This window comes from Carassius gibelio, chromosome A14 (genome assembly GCF_023724105.1).
Source record: "Carassius gibelio isolate Cgi1373 ecotype wild population from Czech Republic chromosome A14, carGib1.2-hapl.c, whole genome shotgun sequence".
NCBI classification, from domain to species: Eukaryota; Metazoa; Chordata; class Actinopteri; order Cypriniformes; family Cyprinidae; genus Carassius; species Carassius gibelio.
Window position 1 is genome coordinate 22,198,906 of NC_068384.1, and position 20,439 is coordinate 22,219,344.

Here is a 20,439-nt window from a genome sequence, read left to right on the forward strand (position 1 = left end):
GTAGTTCTCTCGTTTCTTTGAGGATATTAAAGGAGGAAAAATGATCCAAGAAACCTTACTGTTGATTTCTGGAAATGTTCAACAAAATCCTGATGTTACAAGTTTTAACACACCTGCTGATTTTAAATCAAGGACTGGTTTGTTCATTTAAATGTTTGCAGTTTACTCACAGAGTTGGATATGTTAAGTATCTGGGCAGAAACAACTGATGCAGACATTATGGTTTTGGTTAAAACATTCTGTTCCAAATAAGGACACAAGCATTGTCATTTATAATGTTTATAGGGCTGATCGACCCAATAGAGGAGGTGGAGTTGCAGTTTTTATTCAAACTTAATATGCTATTATCTAAATCAGTGAAAAAAATCTATTTGACCTTTTTTAGTTTTAAATAGTAAGTTTCTAAATATTATTTTAGTTAAATGGAGATATTTATATGAATGCTCCTTTTAGAAAGTTTAGAGTTAAAGGCAGACATAATATATGGTTTACCCCTGAACTGTCAAATTTGCTTCGAGAATAGTAATCTGGCTTGGTCTAAAGCCAGAAGTACTAATCTAAAGGAATACTGGTTGATTTTCAGACAATTGCGTAATGTGTCTACTGCTACGATTAGAAAAGCTAAGATTGACTACTTTTAGAAACTTCTAGTAATCTGAATATGAAAACTTTTTGGAAAAAAATAAAAAAAATCTCATTGGAAGTATATAAAATATTTTGGATAAAACTTAAATAATAGATTGTTTAAATGACCATTTTGTGGCCACTGGTACACTTCATCACTGTAAATCATTTTAATGTAGACCAATTATTTGATTTTAACTCTAACAGTTTCAGAGGTTAATAAGGCACTTAAATCATTAGATAGTAAGAAACTGGCTGGTCCAGATAAATTGGCTCCACATTTCTTAAAGCTGGCAGCTGATTTTATTGTGCCACCACTAACCTATATTTGTAATTTTCTTCATCTACAAATGACTTTAATTCTATCTGGAAAACAGCTTATGTTTGGCCATAAGTTAAACGGGATGATCCAACTGTATTGAATAATTATAGGCCTATTTCAAAATTGTCCATTTTATCAATGTTTTTTGAATTGCTTGTGAATGATCAATTAAAAGAGTTTCTATCTTTTAAAAATGCCTTGTCAGAGTTCCAATCCGGTTTTAGTGCATCCACAAAAATTACTTAAAGGTTTCATTGGATAATAAAAACCACAGTGCTGCTCTTTTATCGATTTATCCAAAGCTTCTGATTCTGTAGGTCATGAAATTTAGAAGCAGAGGCTACTTAATGTAGGTTGGATGGTTGTTTATCACTTATCGGACAGAGCTCAATGTATAAATATAGCTGCAAGCAGCGATGGCGGGCTCAAGCCGTCAGTGCAACGCCACCCCGGTGGCATCGGGAAAACTGTGCCCAGCGGGCATAAGCATTTACAGTAACCCTCTGGCAATCAAATTTTAAGGGATATGGCAGTTAAAGGGTTAATCCGACCCGTCTAGACTTTGAAATCACATACACAGAACAATATATATAACTTTAGTAACACTTTATTTTAATATATATATAAATGTATAAGGTGTTCATTGTAGCTGACACCTAAATTAACACATTAAAATTGTTTTATGACTGCAAGTCTTTCTCCTCAAATGCTACTGAGCTTCAAATTTGCTTTTGAGCCCATGTGAAAAAGTAGCATAATTTACATATGACTTACAGTTTGTTTTAATAAATATCAAACATTCAATATAATGGTGCATTATAGCTGTCACCTAGATGAACAATTACATTTGTTTTTATGACTGTAAGTCATTCTCTTCAAATGCTACTGACGTTAGAAAATTGTATAACAATATCACATGTAACTTAAGAGACGGTCCCTAAATTTGAGACTCTCGAATGTCCAATGTCAAGCCAAATTTATGCCTGTTTTTGTTTTGTTTTTTACTTTATTTTTCTTTTCTCTGTGCCGGATTGCTGATGACTTTTACCCGGGCATAGATGTCCATCCATCAATTACGAACATTCATCCGCAAATGTCCGAGCGGTCGCGAGCGCGGATGGGAGAATGGCGCATGTTTTATTTTACTGGGATGGTGCCTCCTCTGGGAGTTGGTGCCCTACGAAGACTGCGTATTCTGCATATAGGGAGCGGCGGTGCTATCTGGAAGATATATTCCTCAAACCGTCGTACAAGAGGAGGTGATGCTAGTACTTCAAGCATCTCTCAAAACCTATCTGTTCATAAAGCCTATATATAAAGTCTTAATATAGTATTCCACAATATGTTGTGCTATTCTAATATTATTGTGGTTTTTTATTGACATTGTTATTTGCTGTTATTTTTTGTTTTAATATTGTTACTGTTGTTACTTGTTGTACGGTGACCTTGAGTGGTTTGAAAGGCGCCTTAAATAAAATGCATTATTATTATTATTATTATTATTATTAGCTGTACACTTGATAAAAAAAATTAAATATAAACTTATGCAATTGTATATATATGTATATATAGTGTACAGTTTTCTTTTATTGCATCTTGAAATAAATGTTTCTGAGTTCTGTGTTTGTTTATTTTTTTTATTTTTATTTTTTTTAGGAAGATTACAGCCTTTAATCTCCTCAAAATAAATGTGCATATAAACCATGAACAATTTAATTATAGCTGTATTTATAAAATGCTTACTAATGACTATTAATTTTGGGAGATGGCTATATAAAGCAGCAACAGTTGATGTTGAGGCCTAAGATATTTTTTAAGCTGTAATGATGAAAAAACAACAACAACACAAAATTGCTTTTTTTTTCTGCTGGTGATTAAAGAGATGATTAAGTCTCCCTCCCTCTCTCTCTCTCTCTCTCTCTCTCTCTCTCTCTCTCTCTGACACCAAGCCCATCCCCTCTCCCACACATTCACACAAACTCAGCACACACACTTAACACACAAACACACACACACACACACACATTACCCACAGTGACAGAGGGACAGAGTGACATCAGATGTATGGTAGTTTTTTAATTTTCTATCATCCATATAGTGTTGTATAGTCATGAAACTATGCATATTTCCTCAGCATGACTTCTATGTGTACATTTTGTTGAAGTGTTTAGAAGCTGCACTTTAAAAAAATAAAAGACATTTACTGGTTACTTTTTTACTGTTATTTCAAAAAATCACCACGACAAAACCATTCAAGCTATCCAAAATTAATTTGCATCTGTTCTGTAAGATAAATTCTTTAAACAGTGGTAAAAGAGGATGTGGTGCTGATCCTTCAAGAGTCACTCAAAACGTGTCTGTCCATAAAGCCTATAAAGAATTATTCTTAATATACAGTTCACAATATTTCAGCTTGTTATTCTAATAAAGTGAGGGTCATTTTATCAGTAAATACATAAAATTCATATTATTTTTCTTTGAAAGATTTCTATAAATGATTTAAATCATACTTGTTTCTACAATAATTATTTAAAAGTAATCCTATACCTCCATCTGGTGGCCATTATTGGTACTAAGAATTGCAAGCTTCATTTATAAGTTATGATAGTTTTAATTTTATGCTGGCTCTTGAAAATGATAAAGCTATTAAACTTACTGTGCTTCCTTCAAATGATGACTTCTACGTATATAAAAAAATATGAAGAGTTTGGAATGAAAAAAATTAAAGATATAGTAAAATAACTATTGTATTTTTTTTATGTTACTTTAATAAATCTCTATGGCCACACCATTTAAGCTATCCTAAACCCATTCGCAATTTAACATCTCAGTATATGGCTTCATGTTAAAAAAAGTTTGGTGTGAACTACTTGTGTCTTCTTGGAGGAGTATGAAATCATTTACAGGCTGATTTTATCATAAATCCACAATAGAATTTCTGAGTTCTGTATCAATCAGTGTTGTTGTTTGTTTATTTTTATTTTTTTATTTTTCATAGGAAGATAACTGACCCTTTACTCTCCTTTTTAACAAATGTGCTTATAAACCAAAAACAAGCTATTTATAGCTGTATTTATAAACTGCTTACTACTGACTATTAATATTGGGACAAGGCTTTATAAAGCATGAACTGACTATTTACTTTTTGAGTTTGAAATTATTATTTGCAGCACAAATAAGGTTTTTTAGGATTTTTAAAAATCCCTAAAACTGTCAGAAAAGGATAAGGCCTATTTCTATGTGAGTGGCTACATTTATTTGTTTTTATAACTATAATGCATAAACTATGAAATTATACAAAATGTATAAAAAAAGTACAACAGTTATTGTTTTCCAATGTTTTTTATTAATTTTTTTTTTTTTTTTTTTTTTTGGATTTACATTTAAAAAAATTAGCCTACTGCAATCATTCTAAACAGCTTGAATAAAACCTGTCAATATTTATTATAGACCACTGTAACTGTGTATAATCTAACAAACAAGTTTATTATGAAAATAAAAGTGTGTACACCAGAAAAATTGGACGATAAAGAAATTGCTAACAATAGTATAATAGATCATGTTTTATGTTTTTAGGCGTTTAGATGCAGAAATGGACAAATAAAATGTAAAATAAAATGTAATTGATTTAATTAAATATAGATTAATTCTTGTTAGAGCAAAATAATAAATACATACGTACACACATTAAAAAAGCAGCCAAGATGAATGAGTTTCATTTTTTTTATAGATTCAAATTGAAGACGGAAGCAGCTGGTATATGCGGTCACTTAATATTCAAATCCAGTAGATCCACTTCAGATTTATTTCTCAACAGTTTATGTTCAATTGGCTGTTTTCGTTCATATTCGCCAAGCTATTTTGAAATAATCTTGTCCGTTATGTGTTCGTTCGTACGACGAAAGGCAGAATCCTGCAGCTCGAGAGATATATGTTATTCTGCCAGTGGCGGTGTCAAATAGTCTTGCACACTTAAACGAGTCACAAACACCTGCATTTAGCTCTTGCAGTGTTACAATGGGTTTATTGTGTGCATTTGTGGTAATATTTTATTTAAAAAAGCTCTTAAACAAGAATAAATTCGTTTGTTTTGAGCTGGACACTGTACGCGCTGATCGGAGGCGGTGATTTCAGACAGGCAGCCGCGAATATTTAATTTTCACACAAACAGTTCAAAAACATCTGAATTTAGCTCTTGGTGTGTTCTAATTGGTTGATTGTGTGATATCGCTGTAATAATTTATTTTTAAAAGCTTTAAAACAGGAATAAATTCGTTTTCTCTGAGCTCTTTACTCCAGACGCTCGTGATCACAGCGGTGATTCATCTCTCCTATTTCTCACGTATCTCTGGCCAGAAATTATTTATCCATGAGCCCTGAACCGGTAATAATCAGATATGTTGGTTTAGCTTGTCTGTGTGAATTAAATCTAAGTATGTATTTGTATTTTTAACCGATTTAAAAGTGAAAGTAAAAGTCCGGTAATTGCACCTGTAGGGGCGCTATTTCTCTCAGACAATGGAAGTCTGAAGCACATATACTCAAACAGAGGGACAGAGTGAGATGAGATGTCTGACAGTTTTTTAATTTTCTGTTATCCATACAGTGTTGTAAAGTCGTGAAACTATCCATATTTACTCAGAATGACTTTTTTTCTGTATGAAAAAAGGTTTTGAAGTGTTTGGAATTTAAAAATGCAGGACAATTAATAATTCCATTTTTATTGTCATTTAAAAAAATCACCATGACAAAACCGTTCAAGCTATCCAAAATCCATTGGCAATTTAAGTTGTTTAAAATGTTTTGGCATCACGTAGACAAAGTTTGGTGTGTATAGTGTTACTCTCCTCTGAGCAGTATGCATTAATTCACAGCTAAATGTAAAAAAAAAATCCACATTCAAATCAAAATAGCTGACTTCCTGTTGATCGTAGCTGATGACTGTGAATTAGAAAGTTGTCCGTGTTGATAAGAACAATTTTTGTACCGAGTTTGGTGTCTGTAGCTAAAACTAACCCCCCCACTTTTGACAAAAGGTGGCGCTATAGAGTGCCTCTTCCACGCCCTTTTAAAAGCTTTTTCCATTGTCTAGCTATCAAGAATACTGATATGTGTTTTGAGTTTCATGTAAATCTGAGGTTGTTATCTGCCTCAAAATCACCATAACAGAATATTCAAGTTTGACACGTTGCCATGGCAACAATATATAAGATATCAATATCCCCACAACAGATTTACATCGGCCATGTTTTGTCATTATTCTGATGAAGTTTGAAGCAAATCGAGTAAAAATAAGATGCTGAATTCAAAGCATTTTGAAAATGACTCACTTCCTGCTGCCAGTTGGTGGCGCTATAACGTTGACTCTTAATAATCACATATATACGATCGGTATCATACATCGAACAAACCGATGAAGTTTGATCAAACTCAGGCAATGTATGTGGATGTTATTAGGCATTTCCTGTTTCTCACTTTTTGCCCTAATTTCAACGCCTCGCCACGGGCAAACCGTTCGAGATATAAAAAATCCCCTCGCAATTTTTCATCCCCAATGTCTTGAGATCATGTTCACCGAGTTTGGTGGCAATCATGTAAAAAACCTATGACAAGTATATCAAATTCCAGAACATGCTTTTTTTAAACAGCCATGAATAGCTGACTTCCTGTTGGGCGGAGCCTTTGACATAGAGCGCGAAAGTTGTTCAGCTCAATGAGATCTACAAGTGTACTGAGTTTCATATAAATATATGCAAGTGTGTGTGAGCTATGGTTCAAGATTTCTGACTGTGTTCCAGGGGGCGCTGTAGAGCCCCTGTGCCACACCCGGGTCCCAGTCTCTGTGGCGTCCTGATGGCCGCAGATTCTAATGTGTGTGCCAATTTTCAAGAGTTTTTGAGCATGTTAAGGCCCCCAAAAACCCCCGGAAGGTTTAATAAAAAAAAAAAAAAATAATAATAAATATAGCTGCAAGCAGCGATGGCGGGCTCAAGCCACCAATGCCATCGCCACCCCGGTGGCATCAGGTAAACTGTGCCCAGCGGGCACATGCATTCACAATATCCCTCTGGCAGTGAGGTTTTAAAGGATATGGCAGTTAAAGGGTTAATCCGAATCATCTAGACTTTAAAATCACATTCACAGAACAATATATATATATATATATATAACTTTAGTAACACTTTACAATAAGATTTCATTTATAAACATTATGTTAACATGAACAATATTTATATAGCATTCATTCATGTCAGTTAATATTCCAAACTTAAACATTAAAACATTGTTTTATTGTGATTTTTTTCCAAGCACTTTTTACCAATTCCAAACCATATCAATCTTAATAACTACCATTATTTTTTATTTAATCATTTATGAGTGCTATACAATAGTCCAGGAAAGCTGGAAGAGAAAAACTCCTTATATTCATGTGTGCAGAATTATTAGGCATGTTTTCTTTTACAGATGAAATGCGCTAAAATAGACTTTTAACTCAAACTGTAAGGTCGAAAATTATGAAATACCCATGAGAAATATCAAACACAAATGCAATACAGAAATGGATAAGTTAAGACTTGACCATTGTACAAAAAATACTGACTGGGTCATGAGGTCAGAAAAGAAGAAGAAAAAAGCAGGTCAAGAAGAACTGACAAAAAGAATTGCAAAATAATTAGTAATTAATGTGAAGATTAATTTTTAGTCAATTCTGCAAGACAGACTTTTCAGGAAAGGAGGTGGAATAAAAATGAGCTCCTAAATCTTAATCCTGGATTCTGGAAGATATATTCCTCAAACCATCGAACAAGAGGAGGTGGTGCTGGTCCTTCACGAGTCACTCTAATCTGTTTATTAAGCCTATATATAAAGACTTAATATATAGTATTTCACAATACTTCATGGTATTCTAATTAAATCATTTTTTGGAATCTTAAGTCTCTCAGAGCCTGACACTGAGTAATTCTGGAGACTCCAGGAAAGTGGCAGTTCTGTAAAATGTTGGCGCTGGAGACTAAATGCACCCTGATAGTTTCACACCTAATTCACTTAACACACACAAACACACACACATTACCCACAGTGACAGTGGGACTGAGTGACATCAGATGTATGATAGTTTTTTTTTAATTTTCTATCATCCATATAGTGTTGTATAGTCATGAAACTATGGTCATGAGACCAGTCATTCTGAGGAAATATGCCTCAGAATGACTGGTCTTCTATGTGTACATTTTTTTTTTTTTAAAGTGTTTAGAAGCTGCACTTTAAAAAAATAAAAAGACATTTACTGGTTCCTTTTTTACTATTATTTCAAAAAACATCACGGCAAAACCATTCAAGCTATCCAAAATTCATTCACACCTATTCTGTAAGATTAATTCTTTAAACAGTGGTAAAAGAGGATGTGGTGCTGATCCTTCAAGAGTCACTCAAAACGTATCTGTCCATAAAGCCTATAAAGAATTATTCTTAATATACAGTTCAAAATACTTCAGCTTGTTATTCTAATTAAGTGAGGGTCATTTTATCAGTAAAATATATACAATTCATTTTTTTTTTGAAAGATTTCTATAAATGATTTAAATCATACTCGTTTCTACAATAATTATTTAAAAGTAATCCTATAGCTCCCTCTGGTGGCCATTATAGGTACTAAGAATTGCAAGCTTGATTTATAAGTTATGATAGTTTTAATTTTATGCTGGCTCTTGAAAGTGATAAAGCTATGAAACTTACTGTGCTTCCTTCAAATGAGGACTTCTACTTATATAAAAAATTATGAAGAGTTAGAATGAAAATTTGTAAAGATATAGTAAAATAACTATTGTATTTTTTTATGTTACTTTAATAAATCTCTATGGCAACACCATTTAAGCTATCCTAAACCCATTCACAATTTAACATCTCAGTATATTGGCATCATGTTGAAAAAGGAGTATGGAGTAGTATGAGTAGGAGTATGAATTCATTTGCAGGCTTTATCATAAATCCACAATAAAATTTCTGAGTTCTGTATCAATCTGTGTTGTTGTTTGTTTATTTTTTATCTTTTATTTTTCATAGGAAGATAACTTACTCTCATTTTTAATAAATGTGCTTATAAACCAAGGACAAGCTATTTATAGCTGTATTTATAAACTGCTTACTACTGACTATTAATATTGGGACAAGGCTTTATAAAGCATGAACTGACTATTTAATAATGAGTGCAGTTATTATAAAGTGTTATCAATGAATTTGCTAATGTTAACAAATTAGACATTATTTTACAGTGTTATCAAATCCTTAAATGACTCATAAGCATTTGTGAAAGTTCTGCTTGTATTACAGCTTAGTATTGATCTGTGAGCTGAACAGATTTACTGTTACATCCATGAGGTTATGTAAATTAAAATAAATATAATGTCACAGGATGTCATAGGTCAGTATCAAATGAGTTTGAAATTATTATTTGCAGCACAAATAAGGTTTTTTTAGGATTTTTAAAAATCCCTAAAACTGTCAGAAAAAGGTTAAGGCCTAAGCTATTTCTATGTGAGTGGCTAATTTTATTTTTGTTTTTATAATTGTAATACACAAACTATGAAATTATACAAAATGTATAAAAAGATAAATAAATAAATACGCACACATTAAAAAAGCAGCCAAGTCGAATGAGTTTCCTTTTTTATATAGATTAAAATTGAAGACAGAAGCAAGTGGTAAATGTGGTCACTTTAATATTCAAATCCAGTAGATCCAGTTTATGTTCACGTGGCTGTTTTCGTTTATAGTCGCCAAGCTATTATGTGTTTTGAAATAATCTTGTCCGTTATGTGTTCGTTCGTACGACGAAAGACAGAATCCTGCAGCTCGAGAGATATATGTTATTCTGCCAGTCGCGCTTTCAAATAGTCTTGCACACTTAAACAGGTCACAAACACCTGCATTTAGCTCTTGTTGTGTTACAATGGGTTTATTGTGTGCATTTGTGGTAATATTTTATTTAAAAAAGCTCTTAAACAAGAATAAATTCGTTTGTTTTGAGCTGGACACTGTACGCGCTGATCGGAGGCGGTGATTTCAGATAGGCAGCTGCAAATATTTCATTTTCACACAAACAGTTCAAAAACATCTTAATTTAGCTCTTGGTGTGTTCTAATTGGTTGATTGTGTGATATCGCTGTAATAATTTATTTTTAAAAGCTTTAAAACAGGAATAAATTCGTTTTCTCTGAGCTCTTTACTCCAGACGCTCGTGATCACAGCGGTGATTCATCTCTCCTATTTCTCACGTATCTCTGGCCAGAAATTATTTATCCATGAGCCCTGAACCGGTAATAATCAGATATGTTGGTTTAGCTTGTCAGTGTGAATTAAATCTAAGTATTTGTTTGTATTTTTAACCGATTTAAAAGTGAAAGTAAAAGTCCGGTAATTGCACCTGTAGGGGCGCTATTTCTCTCAGACAATGGAAGTCTGAAGCACATATACTCAAACTGAGGGACAGAGTGAGATGAGATGTCTGACAGTTTTTTTAATTTTCTGTTATCCATACAGTGTTGTAAAGTCGTGAAACTATGCATATTTCCTCAGAATGACTTTTTCATCTGTATGAAAAAATTCTTTGACGTGTTTGGAAGCTGCAATTTAAAAATACAATAATGATTCCCTTTGTAAGGTCATTTAAAAAAATCACCACGGCAAAACCATTCAAGCTATCCAAAATCCATTCACAATTTAAGTTCCTATCAGAAATACTGATGTGTGTTCAGAGTTTTGTGAAATTCTAAGTATGTTATTTGCCTCAAAATCACCTGAGAAGTATTCCAGTTTGACATGTTGCCACGGCAACAATTTTTTAGATATCAATATCCCCCTTGCAGATTTATATCGGCTGTGTTTTAACATTATTCTGATGAAGTTTGAAGCAAATCGAGTAATAATAAGATGCTGAATTCAAATCATTTTGAAAATGACACACTTCCTTCTGCCAGTTGGTGGCGCTATAACTTTGACTCCTAATAGTCACATATATGCGATCGACATCATACAACGAATAATCTGATGAAGTTTGATTAAAATCAGGAAATGTATGTGGATGGTATTAGACAATTCCTGTTTCTAATTTCTCGCCATAATTTCAACGCCTCGCCACGAGCAAACCGTTCGAGATATCAAAAATCCCCTGGCAATTTTTCATCCCCAGTGTCTTGAGATCATGTTGACCGAGTTTGGCGGCAATCGAGAAAAAAACCTATGACAAGTATTTCAAATTCCAGAGCATGTGCTTTTTACATAACTCTAAATAGCTGACTTCCTGTTGGGTGGAGCCTATGACATGCAATACGAAAGTTGTTCGGCACGATGAGATCTATATGTGTACTGAGTTTCATATGAATATGTGCAAGTATGTGTGAGCTATACATCAACATTTCTGACTGTGTTCCAGGGGGCGCCGTAGAGCCCCTGTGCCACGCCCGGGTCCCAGCCTCTGCAGGCTCCTAAAGGCCACAGATTCCAAAGTGTGCGCAAATTTTCAAGAGTTTTTGAGTATGTCAAGGACCCCAAAAGCCCCCACAACTTTGACGAAAAATTTGAATACTAAACCCTAAATAGCCAACTTCCTGTTGGGCGGAGCCTATGATATGCAATACAAAAGTTGTTTGGATTGATGAGATTTATATGTGTACCGAGTTTCATACATCTACGAGCAAGAATGTATGATATATGGCCCTCCATATTCCAGGGGGCGCTGTAGAGCCCCTGTGCCACGCCCGTGTATCAGTCTCTGCCCGGCCCTAATGGCCGCAGGTTCCAATCTGTGTGCCAATTTTCAAGACTTTTTAAGCACGTTAAGGGCCCCAAAAGCCCCCGAGACGTTGGAAAAAAATAATAATAATAATAATAATAATAATAAAAAATAATCCTAAGGAAAACAATAGGCCTCTCGCCCTTTGGGCTTGAGCCCTAATAATAATAAGAAAAAGAATAATCCTTAGGGGAACAATAGGGCTCTTCGCCCCTTCGGGCTTGAGCCCTAAATATAGAGGGACTCACTTCCAGTATTCAATTTAAATGATTTAATACTTAATCTAAATGCAGAGAAATCAAAACTTATATTTATTGACAAAAAGAAAGTCTACACTTCCAGACTCATACTCAATAACTACTCTTCAAGGTTTTGAGATTGAAGTGGTTTCTAATTATAAATACTTGGGATTTTTAATTGACAATTCTCTCTATTAAGAGAGAACACACTCATGCTGGCTACAAATGGACACTTCAGAATATCTGACAGCTGGAAGGTCTGCAAGGTTGTGAAATTAAATGTTTATTAGATATTTAAATATTTGCACAAATGATCTAAATCCGTGTTTGCTGAATGCTAACGTAAATAGAGATAGTTTTGGTTTTTACGTCAGCATTCAGCAAACACACATTCAGTGTTTGACTTTCTGTTACTAATAATATAAAAGCAAATGCTGTAATACTTTTTCATATACAGTTTAGTTTCTTTGATTAACAGTTCTCACCAGGAACATATTAATCAATCAATCACCTTTATTCATATAGTGCTTTAAACAAAATACATTGCGTCAAAGCACTGAACAACATTCATTTGGAAAACAGTGTCTCAATAATGCAAAATGATAGTTAAAGGCAGTTCTCTGTTCAGTGGAAATAGTGTCTGTTTTTACTTGCAATCAAGTCAATGATATCGCTGTAGATGAAGTGTTAGACAAAACTATTCAACAGAGACCATAACTAATGAAGCAGAATTGGAACGCTGTGTGCTGAGGTGCTGCCATTCTCAGAGCCATCAAAATAAGAGTCCCGCTTCCAACACATCGGCCAAACAGAAAAAATGATCAGCCATGTCGATGAACTGGCTGGCCTTGGGGACATATCAGTCAGCCACAAAACGGTTTATTAAATGGCTCTGTGGAAAACTTGATCCTGATTGGTCAGTCATGACATTCTAAGGTATGTTATCCCTCAATAACATCCTGTAAAAACACAGGCTCATCCGGATAACAGCAGTCGGCACTGTATACTCATGATAGGAACGGTTTATCTTGGTGGAAGCTTTGAGTTTGTTTAGCTAATAATGGTGTACAATTGTTTAATTATGTCATCCTGGCATCGCGGACTCGCTCTCATTTCATACAAAAGCAGCTGCTGCCATTTGGCTATGAATGTTTTGTACGCTGTAATGACTACTTATATGACCGCCATCAGTTCGTAGCAGTGAATGAAGATGTATCATATCGATCACAAGTGCAGTATGGAGTACCTCAAGGCTCAGTACTAGGGCCGCTACTCTTCACGCTTTATATGTTACCCTTGGGAGATATCATCAGGAAACATGGTGTTAGCTTTCACTGTTATGCTGATGATACTCATCTCTATATTTCTTCGCGGCCCGGTGAAACACACCAATTTGACAAACTAATGAAATGCATAGTCGATATAAAAAACTGGATGACGAGTAATTTCTTACTGCTAAATTCTGGAAAAAAAAAATCCTAAAAACTCTGCTTGTAATAACCTAGAACACTGTCTAAGACTTGATGGCTGCTCTGTCAATTCTTCGTCATCAGTTAGGAACCTAGGTGTGCTACTTGATCGCAATCTTTCCTTAGAAAGCCACGTTTCTAGCATTTGTAAAACTGCATTTTTCCATCTCAAAAATATATCTAAATTACGGCCTATGCTCTCAATGTCAAATACAGGAATGTTAATCCATGCATTTATGACCTCAAGGTTAGATTATTGTAATTCTTTATTGGGTGGTTGTTCTGCAAGCTTAGTAAACAAACTACAGCTAGTCCAAAATGCAGCAGCAAGAGTTCTTACTAGAACCAGGAAGTATGACCATATTAGCCCGGTCCTGTCCACACTGCACTGGCTCCCTATCAAACATCGTATAGATTTTAAAATATCGCTTATTACTTATAAAGCCCTGAATGGTTTTGCACCTCAGTATTTGAATGAGCTCCTTTTACATTATACTCCTCTACGTCCGCTACGTTCTCAAAACTCAAAACTCAAAACTCAGTTGATCAAAATCAACTGCGGGCGGCAGATCCTTTTCCTATTTGGCGCCTAAACTCTGGAATAACCTACCTAACATTGTTCGGGAGGCAGACACACTCTTGCAGTTTAAATCTAGATTAAAGACCCATCTCTTTAACCTGGCTTACACATAACATACTAATATGCTTTTAATATCCAAATCCATTAAAGGATTTTTAGGCTGCATTCATTAGGTAAACCGGAACTGGGAACACTTCCCATAACACCCTATGTACTTGCTACATCATTAGAAGAATGGCATCTACGCTAATATTTGTCTGTTTCTCTCTTATTCTGTATCCAGACCAGATGGTGAATCAGCACCTAGAAAGGACCACTACACTACATGGAGTTTCGGTTCCTTGCCGCTGTCGCCTCTGGCTTGCTTAGTTGGGGTCACTTCATCTACAGCGATATCATTGACTTGATTGCAAATAAATGCATAGACACTATTTAAACTGAACAGAGATGACATCACTGAATTCAATGATGACCTGTCTTTAACTATCATTTTGCATTATTGACACACTGTTTTCCAAATGAATGTTGTTCAGTTGCTTTGATGCAATGTATTTTGTTTAAAGCGCTATATAAATAAAGGTGATTTGACTTGTAATGGATTTTAAGAGAACAAACAAACTGGTAAGGTTTTAAAACATTTTCATCTTAATTCTTCTATTCATTAATTATTTATGTGGTGAAATGTTGTGTAATAAGTGTTTTGCTCCGCTTCGCGTCGGGGTCCTGATCACCCTGTCTGTGTTTATTCTGAGATAACAACTGGCTGGATGAACATCATCCCTTATATAAAAACAACATCACATTTTCAATGCTGTAGATACTGGGGAAAAACTATCATATAAGAGAGGCATTTTTTTGCCTTCATATCTTAAAATGTAGGCTCACATACAGTACAGACCAAAAGTTTGGACACACCTTCTCATTCAAAGAGTTTTCTTTATTTTCATGACTATGTAAATTGTAGAGTCACACTGAAGGCATCAAGGGCTATTTGAGCAAGAAGGAGAGTGATGGGGTGCTGCTCCAGATGACCTGGCCTCCACAGTCACCGGACCTGAACCCAATCCAGATGGTTTAGGGGTGAGCTGGACCGCAGACAGAAGGACAAAGGGTCAACAAGTGCTAAGCATCACTCGGGGAACTCCTTCAAGACTGTTGGTAGACCATTTCAGGTGACTACCTCTTGAAGCTCATCAAGAGAAGGCCAAGAGTGTGCAAAGCAGTAATCAAAGCAAAAGGTGGCTACTTTGAAGAACCAAGAATATGACATATTTTCAGCTTCACACTTTTTTGTTATGTATATAATTCCATATATAATTCCACATGTGTTCATTCATAGTTTTGATGCCTTCAGTGTGAATCTACAATTTTCATAGTCATGAAAATAAAGACAACTCTTTGAATGAGAAGGTGTGTCCAAACTTTTGGTCTGTACAGTAACTGCATTCTAACAGACTCCATCACACAGTCAGTCTTGCATCATGTTCTTCAGCAACTGCAAGTTGACGGGGCATTGCATTAAATATTCTCATAATTTTAACACATCCTCAGGCGTTAAAGCTAAAAAAAAAATGCAAAAATGCAAAGCATGCAATGACTGTGAAAACCTTTGAAAGGATACTATGGCAAAGTAATTGCTGATGACTTTTTTTCATGAATATATGATTGACCTGAAGAATGAAAGCTATCCACTTAAAAAAATATATGAGCTATATCACCACTTATCGACACTAGGGCTGTGACAATACACTTAGCTAATGAGATGAGACAAAGTACAGATACTTGGTTCACTAGAACAAGACAATATTTTATGAAATTTTCAGTGACAAAATATTTGTCTTTTAATTGCAAAAAGTAAAACAATACAGTTGTATTTAGAAATATTTTAACTAAACTAGGGCTGTAACTAACGATTATTTTGGTAACTGAGTAATCTGATATTTTTAGTAACAAGCAGGCCCAAGTCAAAACCAGGCTTTAATATGACTATGTATATATAAACTAACTATGAGGCAACAATATTTGGCTTAAAATATCAAAACCAAAAAATTACATGATTGCATTAAACAACACTGTTAAAATACATAATGTAATAAGCCTATAAATAACATGAACATAACCAACTTAAGTACATTATGTATAAAAACAAATTCCTGCAGAGGGCGCCAACGGACGCTTCACTTTACAGCTTGATTAAACAATGCTTAAATGCATTTAATTTTTATATTTGGCCAAATGCAGAAACGTTTATTTTGAAATCGCAATGTACAATACATGGCATATTTCGACATATGTTGATGCATTCTCCTGTGTTGGCAAAGGTTTATAAATGATTTACGTTACAAATCTAGTGAGATAATGCAGTCTGTGAGGAAGAGTTTAGCCCCTTTCATACACAGTCTTTACTGGTGAGTTACCAATAATAGATCACGTGTGAACAGGACCTTCTCAAAAATCCTGGTAAATATGTTCTGACAATCATGTCTTTTTTATGGAGATGACATGATTACTTGATTATTTGATACTTTTATGCATGTTTCATGTTTATAAGAGCAAATCATTCTGACTGGCTAGTAATGTTCATTTGGTTGAGAGTGAAAGCTGCTCCTCTCATACCATTGGTAGGTGAACTCTGTTTTTAAATGTAGTATTTTCTTCTGCAGCCAAATGCTGCACGCCGGAGATCTGGAGAACTTTAAGCCCTGCAATCTTTTTTACATAATGGCACCAAGTTAAATCAAAAGCACTAATAAAGAAAAATATAAAAGCAATGACAAGCTGCTCACCTGGTCCCAGCCCCACAGCCGTTTTCTAATACTGGGATAGTGAAGCAGATCCAAGGCCGTCTCTCGAATAATCTCTGGATTCAGCAGAAGGAACTGGGAGGCCTTGAGCGGGACACTCACCGGCACATTCTGCCAGAAAAACAGCCAGTCCCACAGCGACTGAAAGGAGAGAGTTAAGCGTGGCATTCAGACATACTGCACTGATCAAGACAACCAATCTGTCTGATGCACACTCACCACGGACGTGTTGGTAATCATCGCACGAAGCCAGTCAAAGTCGACAGACTTATAGATCACAGCCACAAATCTGAGATCCGCATCGGTGTCTTCCCAGACCTTCGGGGATCCCTCAGGATAACTCATCCGGATGGAGGTGCGGTTCCCAACGTCTGCACTGAAACCTCGCACAGGACCGCTGTTCAATCTGCACACAAATAAAAGTCTAATAAACACATGTAGGGCTGCAGCAACTAATCGATAAAACCGTTAATGAAAGTCATCGACAGCGATTATCATTATCGATTAGTCTGGTCTGTCCACAGTGTACGTACAACTGTAGCCGGTCGCATCAAATTACAGCACTGAATAACACATTTCTATAGACAAAATGCATATACATATTGAGCAGAAAGAAACAATGAGCTCCCTCAAGAAAAGTATGTGATCCAAGCTGGTCAAAACATGATAAATCTTTATTACAAGCTTCAAGCGGATGCATTAGTGTAATGGCTTGCCTGTCAGGCGCTTTTACAGATATGTGTGTGCATCCTCGGCACAAAAAAAAAAACTTGTTAACGGTCATATCCTTATCTGTAAATATCACAATTTCACACAAGCCTTTCCATTTTGCATAAAGACCTGCTCTAACAGTCTGTGTTAAGTTGCAATCTTTACTGAAAGAGCACCAACACAGCGAGCGTGCGCATTAAACAGAGAGCCAAGGCAGAAAATATTCAGCACAAAAACATTCTTTGTTGAACATTTATATTTAGGTTTAATCGACATGCAGGAACTGTGAGGGGAACAGTGAACAGTAGCAAGCTATTTTTAATGCTACTATATAATTATTGCTGATATATGTGAAAGAAAGTGCTTTATAGTGTTTTTTATTCAGATACCCAATTAGTCAAAAAGTACATAAACAATGCCAGCAAGCATAGGAGGCAAAGGAGGACATTTTTGTTATTATGTGAATAAACACTATTTAATCGTTTCAGTTTGTTATTTGTCTAAAAATTACAATAACATATTTAGAATTTTTCTTTTGTTGCATTTTTTTTTTTTTTTTTTTACAGATTGCTAAAATATTGGTGTTTTGTCTTATGACAGGTGGTCTAATATATTAAGCACTCCATGTTTTTATAGCATTCACGTGTTGGCACATTTGTTTTAAGGACACTGGGCAGAATGTGGAAAAGTGTGTTTTTGTCAGTAAATTAAAATAAAGAAAATAGGGGTTTTAATCCGATTAATCAGTTATTCGTAAAAGTAATCGGCCAACTAATCAATTATCAAAATAATTGTAAGTTGCAGCCCTACAAACATGCATTTTAACCAAAAACAGACAAATGAATCAGGACAGACTCTCACCTGATGATGGTATCGAACTGATTAAGAAGAGGTCCGAGCCCCAATCCTTTCAGTATCCCTCCATTTCCAATCACTAGACATCGACGGCAGTCCCTCGCTCCATGTCTCTCCTCAGAGGAGGCTGGTAGGAGGTCCAGGATCTCCTTAAGCTTGTTCTTCATATCCAGGAAACCAAACGGTGGAGAATATTGGAATATTTGTTGATGCAAATCAGTATTCTTGTCCAAAAAGGGCTGTTGCACTGGTGTGGGGCTGTAATGATCAGCCTCCATTCTCTTCCGGACAAAAGAAGTTCTGCATTCTTGGGCCAGTATCCCTCGGACATAGGAATGGACACGCTATGAGTGAAAATACAGTGCTTAATGCATGTGCTCATATCCATCCAACTAAAAACATTTGTTTCGTGCAATTTACATAATGGATAACAGGGCATCAGCAAACATAGTATCTTAATTTTATGTTTTGCCAATCGTGGACAGGAACTAGTCTGTTTTAGATCCCACCCGAGTTTGCTCAAATATTTTTTTACATATAATGGTGCGAACTCCGGGTGTGAAGCAGCTCATAGATAAGGTCTCACAGTCACAGAGTGTGCAAGTACTGAATTGAGCACTTGAATTTTAAAACCTGTATGACTCAAAAGCACGTCCAAATGATGCATTCAGTCATCTGTCGCGAATCTCTTTCACATTTAAATATTTTCGTGAATTTTCCTCGTTACAAGCGCCGAAATTCAAGCCATGATTTCTATGTGAGAATCAGGCATATAAATAAGACTTATTTTTTCAATCCCATTGCTTGACTTTTTTTTCGTATGAAGCTTATGTCCAAACTATTTGAATTTGAATTGTGTAAATTTGAATTACTGACAACGGTCATTTAACGGTTCTGAATTAGATTTATTTTTAACTTGAATACTGAACATTTGAAATTTAATACAACTGTTTTTTTTGTTTTTTTTAAATAGACGCGTTTTCAAACAGCGGATTTTTACTTCTCATTTGGTTCAATTAAGCTAGTTTTGTCGTGGCCAAAATATATTATCTCGTAGAAACATGATAATACGTTGTGCGTGGCCATGAGATATTTACTTTTTTGGAACGTCACATTAATAACTCGTGTGAGCGTGATATGTGACTACAAGATCATTTTCTGGAGATAATCTTATGGACATCCAGGAATCGCTGTGCGGCTGCCTCTTTCTCTCGCAGTGGAAGTGTTTTTGCCATCTCGAGGCACACATTGGAATAATTATAAACAACAAGGTCACATTTGATTTGATTAAAATTAGCTATTTATCATTTCATGGGACTGTGACTAGCATAGTTTTCATATCAGACACAGTTAACAATGACATTTTACATAACATTTATATAACCTGGGATTATCAGATATGGATAAAACATTTTTGTCCACCCCACAGACTTCTAAATCCATTATCGTCTTTACCCATAATATTTGTATATTTTTTGATTAATATTAATATTGTTGTTGTTATTATTGGTTATATTTTTATGTTCAAGTTATTTTCCCTTCATTTGATCTCTTTTCAATGTTTTGCCAACAAAGCTTTGATTATGCTATGACTTTTGAGTTTTTACTTGAAGAGCAGATTAAAGGTTTATTGGTTTAGCCTAGATTTCATTTTATTTAGTCTAATTGGTAGACTTTTAAAATATCACATTCGAATAATTGTTTATTTAAATTAAGTTTAATGAGATAGTCATTCTTTTTCAGCAACATTTATTGTTTCCGTCATTTTTAACAAGCTTACACACAATAAGCTTGAACATTAACAAAAGTACAGATTAAAAGCAAAAAAAACTAAAAAAAGTTAAAGAAAAAACGTAAAGCAGCCTGCAGCAATTAGGCTATTGTAGAACACAGCCTACAATTAACTTTGAAACTTTTAAACTGTCAGCAAATCTTTTTTGCTTTTTTTTAATATTGTTTTACATGTTCTTTTTAAGAAACACAGGCATGTAAACATGATCGGGGGAAAGTCGGCTCCTTAGTTTGTTAACAATAAGGCCGGCC

The 20,439-nt window shown here is 34.9% G+C and overlaps 1 protein-coding gene across 2 annotated transcripts in view; it reads right to left on the reverse strand.

The window, feature by feature from the left end:
• LOC128026884 (lactosylceramide alpha-2,3-sialyltransferase) overlaps positions 1–20,439 on the reverse strand; it is a 38,463-nt gene that overhangs the window by 3,477 nt on the left and 14,547 nt on the right. For both annotated transcript variants that reach the window (XM_052614147.1, XM_052614146.1), the window contains exons 4-6: positions 18,403–18,740; positions 17,050–17,236; positions 16,813–16,971 (exon numbers count right to left, since the gene is read on the reverse strand). In XM_052614147.1, the coding sequence (XP_052470107.1) occupies positions 16,813–16,971; positions 17,050–17,236; positions 18,403–18,740 (684 nt within the window). The remainder of the gene's footprint in view (positions 1–16,812; positions 16,972–17,049; positions 17,237–18,402; positions 18,741–20,439) is intronic.